This window comes from Medicago sativa, chromosome 7 (genome assembly GCF_051527215.1).
Source record: "Medicago sativa cultivar Bolivia chromosome 7, Bolivia_mono, whole genome shotgun sequence".
NCBI lineage: Eukaryota > Viridiplantae > Streptophyta > Magnoliopsida > Fabales > Fabaceae > Medicago > Medicago sativa.
The window spans coordinates 85626331-85641000 of NC_140755.1; the positions used below are offsets into that span (position 1 = coordinate 85626331).

Here is a 14670-nt window from a genome sequence, read left to right on the forward strand (position 1 = left end):
TCACCGACTTTGTAACATACTCTCAAATAAGTCTTTGAGATTATGAATATTTCAAAAAAGTCCTCACTGTATTAAATTATCAAGTTGGTATCCAAATTTAACCACTTACTATCATTTCGGCTCTATATTTAACAACTTACTATCAATTTGATTTATACCTTTAACCACTTGCTATCAATCCAGTCCCTACCATGTTTTGAAAATTGCTGTTCACACATTAGAGAAGGTTGGGACACACATGTAAAATACGCTTTTGCCCCCTCGGCTTAACTCTGCCGAGGAATTTGAAATCCGGCTGCGGTTAGCGAGGAATTCCTCGGTAGTTAATCGTCGAGGAAAGCATTTATGCGGACGAAAGTTCTGCATTAATGCTAAGCATTTCCAAGCCATTTTTCGGCCGCTTTTACTCGTAATTTTACCGCAGCATTTCCATATGCAATTCAAATTATACAACAATGAAACTCGGTCATAAACAAGAAAAATACAATATCTTTTACATATGTCCATAATTAAATCAAACCGACATTTGGTTCAAACCACACAAAAGTTTGAAATTCATCAAAACGGAACATAGTGTCCATAATCAAACAACACATTACAAGTCATTACACATCATTACACATCATTAAATTAAATCCCTACTTACATTCATTACAATTGCATATGGAACGAACATATATATATATAATACATTATTTTCCACCATATTCCTAAACATAAATCCGACGTCGCTATCGTCTTTAATAAGCCAAGGCATATAGCTTGCCGTTTTCCATGTGAATTCATCTCTATCTTCTCCTAGGTCTATCATTGGCATTAGAGCGAGACAAGTGACGTGTATATTGATTTTCACCAAGATGCTCAAAATAAGTGTTAAGTTGTGTCTTCAAATCATCAATAGAGTCCGTCGGTGTTATCATAACCTTAACCGTCTTTTTAAACGCGCAATACCTAACACGCCCTTCAATTCTTGCAACCTCTCGACATGTTTCACTTGACAAAAGCTTTAACAAAATAATCATAGATTAGAACAAAATTAAATGGAATGTAATAACGAATAAATCAAATGTGCAAACATTAATAAGCTATAAATAAGTATTGCACTAGTTTCAAGTCAATAAAAGTCATGTTATCATATATATCAATATAAATTACATAATGTTACTTATATATTGGCCACAAAAAATTGGCATTACAATTTTGACCCCAAAATATACGTCGGTGTAATTTCTACCAAAAAAAAGGACTAACACCGACAAAAAAATCCCTTGTTAATTGCCAAGTGATTGGAGAAGATCGAAGTGACATAAAATCTTCCTCATCTTCCGCAATAACTTCAAATTGTTGCTTTGGTTTTTCGGGAGTGTCCAACAAAATAGGCGCCGCTTTGTTTGATTCCTTTTGTGGTTTTGGCGGTTTGTTTCCACTTTCAATAGCCATGAGCTTTCGGAACAACTCATGTTGATCCAAATACTCATCTTCCCAAGTCACCGCATCTTGTTTCTTGTGATTGTGCCACTCCGTAGATGATGGAGGTAGTGGACAACCATTCCTCGAAGTAAATAAGCACAAAGTGATTAGGAATTACCCCAAGGCACATGATGGGAGTTTTTTGCTTGCCCGGCGGTGGTGGCCCTCTTAGTGGGAAAAAAGATTCCGAGTTACCAACTTCAAGATTTGTCAACACAACCACACACCTTTTGTAATAATTGGCAACAATGTGCCCCATGTCCGGAAAAGTCAACCACTTATCAACAAGATGTGCACAACTTTTGTATTTGCGGGAGGATGTAAGCCATTTAAAATGTAGTTATAACGATCCTCACCCGCAAATACTTCAACATAATCATCTCTATGATCTTTCAATTCTTGAATAAGATGTGTACGAATCATGAGATGATTTTGTTCGGTTAAGCCCATGAACTCGGCTATAGCCCGGAATCCACAATGTCCATCGCCAATAACATCCACCACTTTTTCAATAAATGGAAGCATGAAGCGTGGCATATAATCAATAGGCCTCATAACCGGGATAGCCTTAGGCTTTGGATACCGAGAAGGTGGTGGAAGTGGGGAAATTGGTGCTTTACCAAGACGAGCACCTTTTTTCCTTTTATATGATGATGTTGTTGGTGATGGTGACGGTTGACTATCCGGATTTTGGGAATCAACAACCTCCCAAGAAGAAGGGATCCGGCTAGTGGATGTAATTCTTCCTTTAGACCTCGCAATGTCCACTTTTTTCTTGGCTCCCTTGGTTGTTGCCTTTTGTGGTGGTGGAGACATCATGGTGGTTTCGGGAAATGCCAATTGCCGCAAAGCCTCCTTGACTTCAAGCTTCATTTGGAAAGGGAGTTTCTTGAGACGTTCTACAATACCCTTCAACTCATCATCCACCGAAAAACCAAGTTCATTACTTTCTTCTCCCATGCGTAACCTTTGCCAATGGTGGTGTATCTCATCCAATAAAATTGGCTTTTCTTCAAGGAGTTTAGTTGCAATTTCGCATGCACATGGTAAGCCATAAGATGTCCTTTGAACACAACCACAAATTTCCTTGTTCATGCACAACGTTTCCCTACAACGTGACTCTTCCATAGCAATGTTGTCCAAAGCATATCTAGACACATGACCACCTAAGCCGGAGTACAAAGTGACATCTTTGAATCTATGTTCCAACACGGTAACGCTTTGACCAAAGGTCGTTTATATCGCAGTGTGTTGAAGCAACAACATGTTATGTATTTTCTCCCAACAAGTACCCAAATCACCCACACTATTGTCTAAATATTTCTTCACCAAAGCATGAGCCGATTCTACCCTATTGGTGGATCTACAACCAAGATGCAACACACGGTCTGTCCATACCCTCACTATTTTCTCCTTCACTTCATTCAAGGTGGTCATGGCATAGGCTAGGAAAGGTGGGAAATCACTACAAGCATCTTGGAACTCCACTAATGCATTTGCATATAACTCTTGAGTGGACGATTCAACCATATCTTTCCATGCCCTCATGATCTTCTTGACAACATCGCGATTACTCACCTCTTTCCCATCCTTTTTTCCCATAGGATATTTACAATCTAAGACGCACCTTTGTTTAACATTTGCTTGCACATGAAAGTAACAATTCATACCATAACTTTCCGGGAAAACAATTCCAACCGCTTTCATCAAAGACCCATCTCTGTCGGTAACAATCACCTTAGGCATATTCATCTTTGAAGTAAGAAGTTTACGCAACATTTTTAAAACCCAAACAAAGTTTTCCTCTTTCTCATGCATCAAGAATCCAAACCCAACCGAATATGTCAAATCGGTCGAAGTTACCCCAACTACCTCAAACATTGGCATCTTATACAAGTTGGTTTTGTAGGTGGAGTCCATAACCAAAACCGTTGGAAAATTGTTAAACAACTTAACGGATGTTGGATGAGCCCAAAAGATATCTTCGATTGTATTACTTTCACCATGTGTTCTTGAGTAATAAGTATAGTTGTGCTCCTCCAACTTCGAGATTAGATATTGCAACGGCTTCTTGTCACCTCTATTTGCCTTCCATATTTTTTGACGTTCATTGTACACTTGCTTCACATTTGTCATGCAATGTGGTCTTTTGTTCTTCAAGTGTATCAAAATATTTCTTGGAAGCACCTTGCTCTTGGTCAAGTCATGTACAATCTTCTTGTCATCCTCCTTTAATCTACCGGCAAGAATGTGTCCTTCTAAAGCCGGCTCCATCGCATGGTTGTGAACTCCATTAAGAATGTTCAATCCCCATTCCTTTGTTTGCGTACTTTGATATCCACTAATCATGAACAAGCACCCGCATTTTCTTGAGCCCGTTGTCGCATGCTTCGGTTTTTTTTTAGGCACTTTGTGAGCTCCACTCCTTTCACACACTAGGCGCAATATTGGATGGACCAAGCTTGATCTTTGTGTAACAATTGTAAATCCCGCCTTGTTTGCTTGACAACGTACCCACCCAAGCAATTCTTCTCTATCTTGAAACTTAATGTCGTCGAAAAAACCTAGCCGTGTCCACTTCGTGGGCTTGAAGTGGGACGACACGGGGCTAACATATTTAGAAGCTTGTTCAATGTTTGGTTTGACTTCAACCTTAGGTGGCTTGACATCTCCGAAATTTGGACAAAATTACGTTTTGTCTCTTCCGAAACATCTTCCGCGTTCTCGGTCATTACTATAATTAAACAACACATAAATATGAATTAACAACTAACTAATGCATAAACATCAATGCCATAATGAACTAAAACAAAAAAAACAAAAAAAAACAAAGAAAAAAATTTTGAAAAAATGGCAAGAGTTTGCCATTTTTTCGTCCTTCAAAATTTTCGTAAGTGTTCCTCGGTACTTAACTATCGAGGTTTCCCTCGGCACTAAGCTACCGAGGATTTCCTCGACGATAGTGCCGAGATTCCCCATGCCGATCTTACGTGACCGACGTTGTAAACCAACATATGACGGTGTAACATATAACAAAAATAAACCGAATAAAATGCACAATACCTTTTTTTTTACGTCAAAAGTATGTTGAATGATCCTAGGCTTGATGTTTGAATCATTTGGGGGAAGATTTGATAGAAAAAAATTATTGGATTTGGGGGAATGGATGGGTTTGATATGGAAGTTGATGAAAATAGTGTGTAGGGGAGCGGGTTTCTGTTTCATACGATGAAACAGCCTTTTTCGGCAGTTAACTACCGAGGAAATCCTCGGCAGATTAGCTGCAGCCGGATTTCAAATTCCTCGGCGAGTTAACTGCCGAGGGGGTAAAAAGGGTATTTTACATGTGTGTCCCGGCCATATGGAATGTGTCAACAGCAATTTTCCCATGTTTTTAGGAGTGTGTGGTTGTATTCTTACATGACCTCCTAAACTCAGACAACTGTGGATAAAATAACATTTGGTATAGGACCGGCGTCCTTAAATGGATGCGTGGGACAAAGGCAAGAGTGGAAAAGTTTATTTTCAAAAGAAATGACAATTTTGTTAATTGTTACCATCAAGTATAGTGCTTGGAGGAAAGAAAGCAAACTCTAAACAAAGGCAACAATATTATAGGATCGACTCACGAGCATGTCAAGTCACTTTCTGTGCAACAGAATGTCACAGCAAGCATAAATGTACACGACAAAGTTGTCATTTAAGGCAAAGTTCTTCACTCAGAGAGACCCCTTTGAGTATCTTTAATGAAATGAACCATCATGTATTAATGGCTCATTTGGAAAGGACAATAATTTCTATTTTATCTATAACTAGTACTGATTTTCACTATTATTTTCTGATGGGGTAGTTGAGTAAAAGGATTCATGCTTCAATGACAATAATGACAAAGAAGAGCAAAGATTTGCAATACTGGTAGGACTAGACAAATTACCCAATGCAGTGATAGGGAGAAAAGGAGAAGGGGTCCATGTCTATTTCATAAATGTAGTGAAAAAATCTTTAATTTCTTCTTATAACATTTGCATGCTGGATTTTTGCTGTGAGCAGGAAAGTACATGGACATATAATATAAAGAAGAAATTGTTTCTTATTTTACTAGCTTTTTTAATAAAATAAGGGGAAATGGGAGAGGGAGAAATTAAGCACAGGTCCTTTATTTGTGACATCAACAGTAGTGAAATGAAGTAAATGGCATCCAATATTAAAGTTAATGGTGGTTAAGTTAAAGTCAATATGAAGTTTATTGACTCAAACGTGCATTTGTCTTCGGTTTAAACTCTGAGCTCTAACCTTTAAAAGACCAAAAACATGATAGCAATGAACAAAAAAATAGAAATCTTATTTAGACAAGTGTGTTGAGTATGAGTTTGAGAGTTGTAATGCTAGGCTCAAATCCAAATTCTAAGATAGGAAAAGGAAATTTGAATCGAACATCTTCGAATCTATAACCAAAAGAATTACAAAGAAACAAGAATGGAAAAAGAATCAAACAAGAAAAAGAAAAACATCAATTTCTTTATTTACTTTCATTATAAAAATGTGTATCAAAGATGACAATGCTATTGAACTTGGACGTACTATGCATTTTCATAATTTTAATCCTGATTGCATGTTCAACACATAATCAAAGCAACTCAATAGACTCCAAAAACAAGCAGAAATGAACAACATTACACTTTGTGTTTTCTGGCTCTATCTCTTTCAGTTTGTTGTTTACAGGAAGGACCCACCAGTGAGGAACCACCAACATACATTTACTCTAAAGAAGTAAGAAGTCATGACATCTTATGAACAACAGTAACAACTCAGTGGGTGAACAATCTCCGGGCTCTTCTTTCTTTGATTTGAAAAGAAGGTGAGAGCCTTAACCCTCTGGTCTGTGGGTAAACCATTCAAAGATAGAAAGCAAGTGTCCTGCCTGAGGAGCAGTTTATGAAACAGAAATCCCGAGTAATTAAGTTCTTAGTGCTACCTAGCCCCGTCTAGATGGAGAATCTCATATATCTTTCATGCGAATACAGGATCTAGCTTTGGTAACTCACAGTTTGGAGGCATTACATGTAGTAACTTTATTCAATGCAGTTGCAGCTTTTGAACCAGTAGGACGTCCTAAATGCTTGCAGATGAAATCCCCAGCAAGCATCAGTTTTCCAAGGTCCACATTAGTTTTAACTCCAAGTCCATTCAGCATATAAACAACATCCTCAGTGGCAACATTCCCAGTTGCACCCTTGGCATAAGGACAACCTCCAAGACCAGAGACAGATGAATCCACTGTACTGATCCCCATCTATAAAAATGAATAAGATTAACCAAATAGGAACTGCTTTAGGGTTAAATACATTTTTATCCTAATGGAAAATTTTGATTTGTATCCCTGTACAAATTTATTTGTTTTGTGTTTATGTTCAACAAAGATAGAGTTTTCGTCCCTCACGAGTCTTGTCAGAAACTAAAAGTCAGAAACTAAAAGCACATTTATCTTCTTTTTTTCAGAATCCAAAAAGGAATAACAAAATTATAGGGATACAAGTCGAATTTTGTCCATTTAATGGAAGACCAAAAATATATTTAGCCCAGGCCCTTGTTTCTATAAAGACATACACATTGAAATTTTCATTCTTTCGGTCAGGCTATAATTCGACAGTATACATCCACTTCCATTTTTTTAGATTGCAAAGACAATATTATCTTGGTTGGGAGTGGAAAAACAATCAGTATCCCAGCAATACATGTGAGTTTAAAATGAAAGACAAGGACACAATCCAGATAATTCGTTTTGAAAGGGTGGGTCTTTCAAAAATATCCTATATAAAAGGGCTGTCCTAATAACATATCAGCCTTTGAAGAATAAAATGTGTTTACCTGTAGCGAAATTAGAATATTTGAAAGTGCTTGACCATAAGTATCATGAAAGTGGACAGCAAGCTTGTCAATAGGAACGGCATCAAGAACAGCTTCAAGCATAGGAATGACGGTGCCTGTAAAGATGAGAAAGATCAAGTTATATCAGGATATTTGATAAAGCAAAACAGCCAAGATAGAACCATAAAATATGTAAGAACTCAATCAATACAACTTAATATGTTAAAAAAAAAACTGATACGAAGTTGTTGTACACAGTAATAAGACTTAAGAAAGATTTTGAAAAAGTTAGTTTTTTCTCATTTGATAATCACAGATCCCAATCACCTTAGACTTTTCACTGTATTCCTCGTTAGAAAACCACTTCAACAAATTCCTTCTTAGGACAGATTAAGAAAAGGAAACTATTTGTGAAAAGATAGACAATGATCTTTGACATGGAAACATTGGAATTTTTTAATAAACAGGATCTTCAACGTAAGTACATATAATATAATATAATATAATTAATCATTAACAATTACACAGTTAAGATAAGATCAGGTTTACTTAAATAAGAGTCAAATCAACAAGATAAAGATTGATAGCCCTTCAACAGGTTAAACAGCTACACCAACACAGCAACCAAGACCAAAAATGCCTGAAGAATATAAGTAACAACAAGTGAAAGAAACATTACCAGGTGTACCGACACCAATTGTATCCCCTAATGAAATCTCCGAGATCTCCATCTCATAAAGTGATTTTGCAACGTATGCTACTTTTGCTGGAGCAATTCTTCCTTCCAGAGGACATCCCACAACACATGATATGTATCTGTAGTGTGAAATCAGTAACAGGGTTGACTATATAGTTGCTTTGATGAATTTGAAAGTTAACTGACAAGTAGCAGAATACTGTTTTAAGATTGTTCAAATAATTTGAATAAGTAAATAGATTCAAGTAAGGACGATTGGAGTCTGGCACACATTCTACTATCCGTAAAACCATGTTTTTAGCTTAATTTGGAAGAAAATTTTGTTTGCAATTGCTCTCTTGGGAAGCTAAAAAACATAACACTGCCTTAAAATATGCTAGTTCAAACACACTAAATCACCGTTCAAGCTACGCCGTCCTCCAATCAACTACGTGTAAATCCAATATGGAAAGATTATGGTCGACAAAATTCCTATGATGAGTATATACAGTATTACCGCCAAATATAATTATCAACGAAACAAATCAGTATATGTTTCAATTTCAAATGAAACACTCCAGTTAAAAAAATAAAAAAAAACTTCAAATGAAACACAAACCAAAACCTTTCTTATGACTTGATGTCACAGCTAAATGAAACTATCAACATGGAAATAGGCACTTCAGCTCAGGAGCTATTCTTCCACTTAGATATAAATCAGCCATCTTTTAGACAGCTAAGTAAACCCAAGGCAGAGTGCAAACACATCTGATAGCTGACAAGTGATGTTTCAAGATTATTATGAAAATACAAAGTCCTTTGTTTTCAAACACATAAATAACCCTTTTGCTTTAGCTAGAAGTGACACACAAATTTTCAGAAAACACTCAAATTTATCCATCATTTAAATGTATGAATCAAAACCATACCCACGAACTGGGATCGCGAGGCTTCTAGAAGCAGAAGCAATATCACGGCAACGAGCAAGGTTATCCTCAATGCCACAATTGAGATTTGCTTTAGAGAATGATTCAGAAGCAGCAGGAAAAACAGCCACTTCCTTAGCTCCAGCAGCAACAGCTGCCTCAAAACCCTGGAAGAAATGGGGTCGGATGATCACAACCATCCACAAATTCTAAACCAAATAATATATTTACCAATAACTATAATTCTTACTTTGAGATTTGGAGTTAAGACAGGAAAGCTAGCACCTTCAACATCTCGAACAGCTGCCAGTACATCCTTTGCATCTGCCAACTGAAATCAGTTAATATGTTAAATTGGTTGTCAGAGGATCACATGATTCATTAAACAGTGTACACAAGAAAAGCACTTACGAAAGTACAATAGAAATCATGATTAATGTTTAAACAAAAAGGAGGTATAGACAGTAACATATGCACAAGAGACCGGATCAAGTCTTGTAACAAGCAAAGAAAAGATGGAATCATTATTCCAGATGATAGGCACGGAAATGGAACTTTTACAACAGAAATATAGGAACAGTAATCGAGATAAGAATCTCTGGGCACATTGAATTGACAAATAAAGGCCTATATAAGATCTAATGAAAATACCTTACAGAAATAAGGTAAAAAATGAATCGTAAACAAATAATAATAAAAAAAATTATTATTAGAAGAGTTCTTAGTTGTCTCCATAAAATCACAAATGATTGATTATCTCTAGGAAAAAACATATGTTACCTGTGGCACCCATTTTGGCGAGACAAAACTTGTCGCTTCAACAACAGATAACCCAGAAGAAACTAGCAGTTTTATCAATTCGATTTTCACATCAGTGGGAACAATAACCTTCTCATTTTGCAATCCATCCCTTGCACCAACCTCCACTATCTTTACAAAGTCTGGAATATTTTTACGAAGCTGAGGCATTGAATGTAATATTAGTCATAATTCTCCAACAAAAGGACGATCCGATTAAAAGATGTCAATGAAACAGGGAAATGCTAAATTAGAAATAATTATACAAACATCATTACATCAAGCATTAAATGCACAACATAGAGACATAAATAAAAATAGACCTCTTTTTTTCATCAAAAGAAAATTATAGATTCAGCAAACGATGTTGTTTAACAGGTTAAGCATGTGTCGTCATCCATTCTTCCTTGCTTGATAACAAGTTTCAAGTTAAACTAAAATGCATAACATTAGGGGGGAAAGTATACATTAGATCAATTGCACCTTGCTTGAGAACTCCTTTATGCATCTACCATCGTTATCAGCTCTAAAATGACGGTTTACCACGTAGCTGGCAGCATGATGATTATCATTTGCCCCCGGAGTCCAGTTCAGGTATCGAGACAAAACGTTTATTTTGTATTTGTCAAATGCATTCCTAAGTTCTCTTGTGTTTGTAATTTCCCTGGTGCATTCATGATTTGGAAAGTAAAGAACGCATGATTAATGTTAAGGACAGATATTAACTTAAAAAAATTCTACCAAACTCATTTTAAAAAAAGCAAGTATTACAGCCAAACAGTATATCTTCAACAAAAGTTAGATCTTTATCATTCCCAAAGGCCCAAACAGCAACAAGCAAAGAAGCATTCATGCATAAAGCTACAAAAGCCAACCATCTTGTCCTATTTATTCGTAAGCAATCTAAATTTGTATGCTACTCAGTAATCATAAACAAGAATGTCAAAATGAGATCCTACCTAGGGTCAAAAGAATGAGAAAACACCTAAATAAAAGAATGGTAACACTGGCTCTACCAGAAGTACAAAATTACAATTAAACACACACATGTAAGAAAATTTAACAAATAAATCACAACTACTACTATTTAATTAAACATCAATTAAAATTCATAGCATACAACTCATCGCTCATATAACATAAATTTTTTAAAAGACGTAAAATTAAAACACCAAAGAAAACAGTCCGACTCTAGAGTCTAAGGGCTTGAACAATTTTTCAGTTTTAAAACTAAAAATCAAAATGTGAGGCTTAGATTATTGTTTTCGAGATTATCTTGTTAGGGTGGGAGAATTCATGTATGAGAGTGGAAGACTGAGTTGCTGAACCGTGTATTTGCTCACCACTAAGTAGTTTCCACCCAAATATATTCAATTCCAATTCAATAAGAAATCGGTTAAACAGAGAAAAATATTCCAACTGATAGAGGAATCACAAAATTAATAATCTTTCTGAGAAATTTTGCACTATTCAAGTGCTATATCAGAAAATTATGAATCAACTGAATTGGTTTGAAGACTAAACACATCAAATTCATATCCTATGACCATACAATCTTCCCAGGTGGTCCTACATCTATTTAGCAAAGACATGAGAAGTGTAACACCAAATTCAAAATGACTGTCTCATTGATCATTAGAAGTTAATTAACACCTTATTCTTACATTTCCTCACTTAACAAAGACTAAGACTTGGGGAGAGCTTATGAAAACAGCTTTTGATACGTTCATAAGTTGTTTTCAGCTTCTCCCCCTATGCTCTCCTCGATAGCTTAATTAAGTAGTTTATTCAAATAGGGCCAAAATGAAAGCAGCAATGATTAAAAAGAACGGTTCATTTTATTTCAAGCATAAACATACATGAAAGAATTTAAAGTATGATGAATGATGAATAGAGAAAGAAAAAGGAAAATGATTATTATTTACCTCGATTGAACATAAGATGAAAAAGTTGGATTTGTATGAGGGGTTGCATAGTTTGGTTTCCAGAATCGCACCCTTTGCGCTATTTTCTGCATATCCTCCGCACTTGCACTTTCGTGTCAACAAAAAATTCAATAACTCTCCATGTCATCGCCATTTTTATATTTTTCACCAAATGCTGCCATCACGATTGGATAAGGACTAAAATCTGATCTCATTATTATATTTATATTAAACAATAAACACATATGTATGTATAAGAAAAATTGAATGGAATAATTATTACTAGTTAAGTTTTACTTACTCCCGTTCTATTTATAAAAGAAAGTTGACTTTTTAGATATTGAATAATGTATGTATTTAGTCAAGAACCTAAACCAAATACATAAATTATTTAATGTATCTAAAAAGTAAATTGTCTCTTGTAAATAGGATCGGAGGGAGTATTTATTTTACGGCCGAACAGGCTTACAAATCTATTTTTTATGGAAAATTGGAGGAAATACAAAATTAATTAAAATTAAACCAAAGATAAAATTAGAAGAGAAAATGTTACGTCCCATAAGTCCTAGCTCTCTTGGTAAAAATGTCGAAATTGTTAGGCCGAACTTCATGATCGAACCCCGGTACCTCCAATTTGTGTGTGTGAGTTTATAATTGTTTTGTCATCTCGTCTATGATTGTTCAACCATTGGATTAATTGAAAGACTTCATCTAAACCCAAAAATCATGCGAGGTTTGGGTGTTCGCACTACGAGACTCTCTAATACGGTCTTTCTTGGCAAGCATATCCAAGACAATCTACACCAACCTCACAAGTTATGGGTTTAGATGTTGAAGGTTAAATATTTAACCAATAGTCATATCCCGCGCACACTTGTCAAAGACAAGGACACTCTTGTATTTGGCGTGATATAGTGAAAGCGATAAAGGTTCTTAGTCTAGGTTTCATTTGGTGGGTCGATAGAGGAAATATTTCGATTTGGTACGATAAAGGGCTAGATGATAAATATCTATGTGAGCTCGTTCTATATGTTGACATTAGCGACACCAATCTTTAACTTGGAGATATGTTTGAGAACGGAGTATGAAACTTTAACATTTTGTATACTCAACTCCCTAGTTTATATAAAGAACGTATTCACAACATAACTATTGATCACGATATTGATGATAAGCTCGTTTGGAGTAGTTCAACGGATGGTACTTACTCAATTAGTTAGGACTACAAATGTCTTGATCTCTCTTTCAATCCTCCGATCGTGACCACCACTTGGTGGCGGATTTGGCGTTTGCCAATTTCGGAGAAGCTTAAGCATTTATGTTGGTTGGTGATGCATAATAGTCTTCCTACAAATGCCTTCGGGGATTGAGATACATAACAACAAACGAGTGTTTTATAGGTGTGGGGCTACGGTGGAAAATAACTTGCATACCCTTCGTGACTACCTTAAAGCGATGTCCATCTCGGAAGTATTTTTGTTCCACCAACCCAAATGATTTCTCTATAGAAAACTCGCCGAGCTTGGTTCTAGTACCATGCTACGGCTAAATCGGGTTCTATCTTCGTAGTTATTTGTTGGGAGAGTTGGAGGAATAGAAATGAAGATATTCTCCACCTTAGGAATCACCCACAATGTCTCACCGTTGCTCTAAATATGGTTTGTTCTTCGGAAATGTTGGGGCTTTAGGTAGCCGTGATGGATTCACGATAAACCGAAACGCGATGTGACCAATGTGATCAAATATTCGAATCTTCTCAAGCTTGTGCAGGTCTTATGAGCGGCATCAAAATATAGTATATTATCCACCGGTAGTACCGCAACAACGTTTTAATTGTCTTGAATGTGACTCGTTCTTCGAAAGTGCTTGGGTTTTAGGTAGCCATAGAAAGATATACAAGAAAATGAAACGCGAAGTGACCAATGTTCGTCCCTGCATAAAGGGTTTACGATTTTTCTTTGAAAAATCTCACCTTATAAAGGTGAGGTGGGTATTTTGTCAAAAGAAAAAGGTAAAGTGGGTATATCATTTTTTTTTTTGCCCGAGTTTCGTAATGAATTTAATGGTTCTTCTCAATTTTCCTTCACAAGGAGTATATGTCTTTTAAATCCAATGACACTTATAAACAAACCTGATGTTACACTCAAGGCAAGCCAAGAACTCAAACCAATATTCATTATAATTATACACGTATGATCGTTGCATTACATTACATACTACATGAACGTTAATACTTCCATCATTACATGTGCCTTGCTGATAAAGAATACGAACAAGGTTATGGAGTAAACGCGCAGTTTCGACATGAGCAACAGACAACTATTTTGTTTTACAGAAGAACAAAAAAAAAATACCCTAATAAGGTTGAAATTGAAAATATATAAATAATATTAGTCATAAGATCAAACTCTAATTGAAATAACATGTAGGACAAAGCTATGAGCCAACGAAAGTAGTTTATATACCATACACATCTCATTTGATCAAACAACCTTTTAAGTCTTTTCAATAAGCTAGCTGATTGATATTATCAAACAAAACTTTAGTGTATATTTAAAATAACTAGAGAAAAAAGGTGAAAAATCCTTAAAATTGAAAACCAAAAATAGTTAAAAGTGAAAAAGGATAAAATAAGGGATTTTTTTTCTTCTTTTAAGAAGGCAAAATATATAATAGATTAAACCTCCCTTTGCAGCTCAATGAGTGCCTCAAAGGGCTAAAAATATATTAGAAGATAAGTGACCCTAGAAAACTAGCGAAAAGAGAAATTCAAAACATTATTCATTAGAATAACCAAGACAAAGCTAACGGGTTTGACCACCACGAGTGAAAGTCACAAAAATAAAGAGATTTATACAATTTCAACCATCATCAAGAATGAAGTTTAATGTGCTCTACTGTTGGTGTTTCTATATTCTGGAGTATCTTTGCATTGCTTTCCTTCCACACCATTCAAGCAGTAGCCAACCAAATAACCCGAAGACCTAAACAAACTTTTTTCATAAAA

At 35.7% G+C, this 14670-nt stretch overlaps 1 protein-coding gene across 1 annotated transcript; it reads right to left on the minus strand.

Moving 5' to 3' along the window:
- Positions 1–5967: 5967 nt before the first annotated feature.
- Positions 5968–11793, minus strand: LOC146909587 (uncharacterized). Its single transcript, XM_085724665.1, has 8 exons — positions 11664–11793; positions 10222–10402; positions 9721–9900; positions 9191–9271; positions 8944–9107; positions 8018–8154; positions 7339–7454; positions 5968–6763 (listed from the first exon to the last, which is right to left on the minus strand). Exons 1-8 carry the CDS (start codon positions 11753–11755, stop codon positions 6512–6514), a joined length of 1203 nt encoding a protein of 400 aa, XP_085580791.1. The 5' UTR covers positions 11756–11793; the 3' UTR covers positions 5968–6511.
- Between the last annotated feature and the right edge of the window lie 2877 nt (positions 11794–14670).

Bases quoted from the DNA above. Each gene is read 5' to 3' on its own strand.
- LOC146909587 (XM_085724665.1), bottom strand. From the start codon at position 11,755: ATGCAGAAAATAGCGCAAAGGGTGCGATTCTGGAAACCAAACTATGCA. The intron at 9,901-10,221 runs GTGCAATTGATC...TCAATGCCTCAG, and splicing joins TAAAGGAGTTCTCAAGCAAG to CTTCGTAAAAATATTCCAGA. The intron at 8,155-8,943 runs GTATGGTTTTGA...TTCACACTACAG, and splicing joins CTCGCGATCCCAGTTCGTGG to ATACATATCATGTGTTGTGG.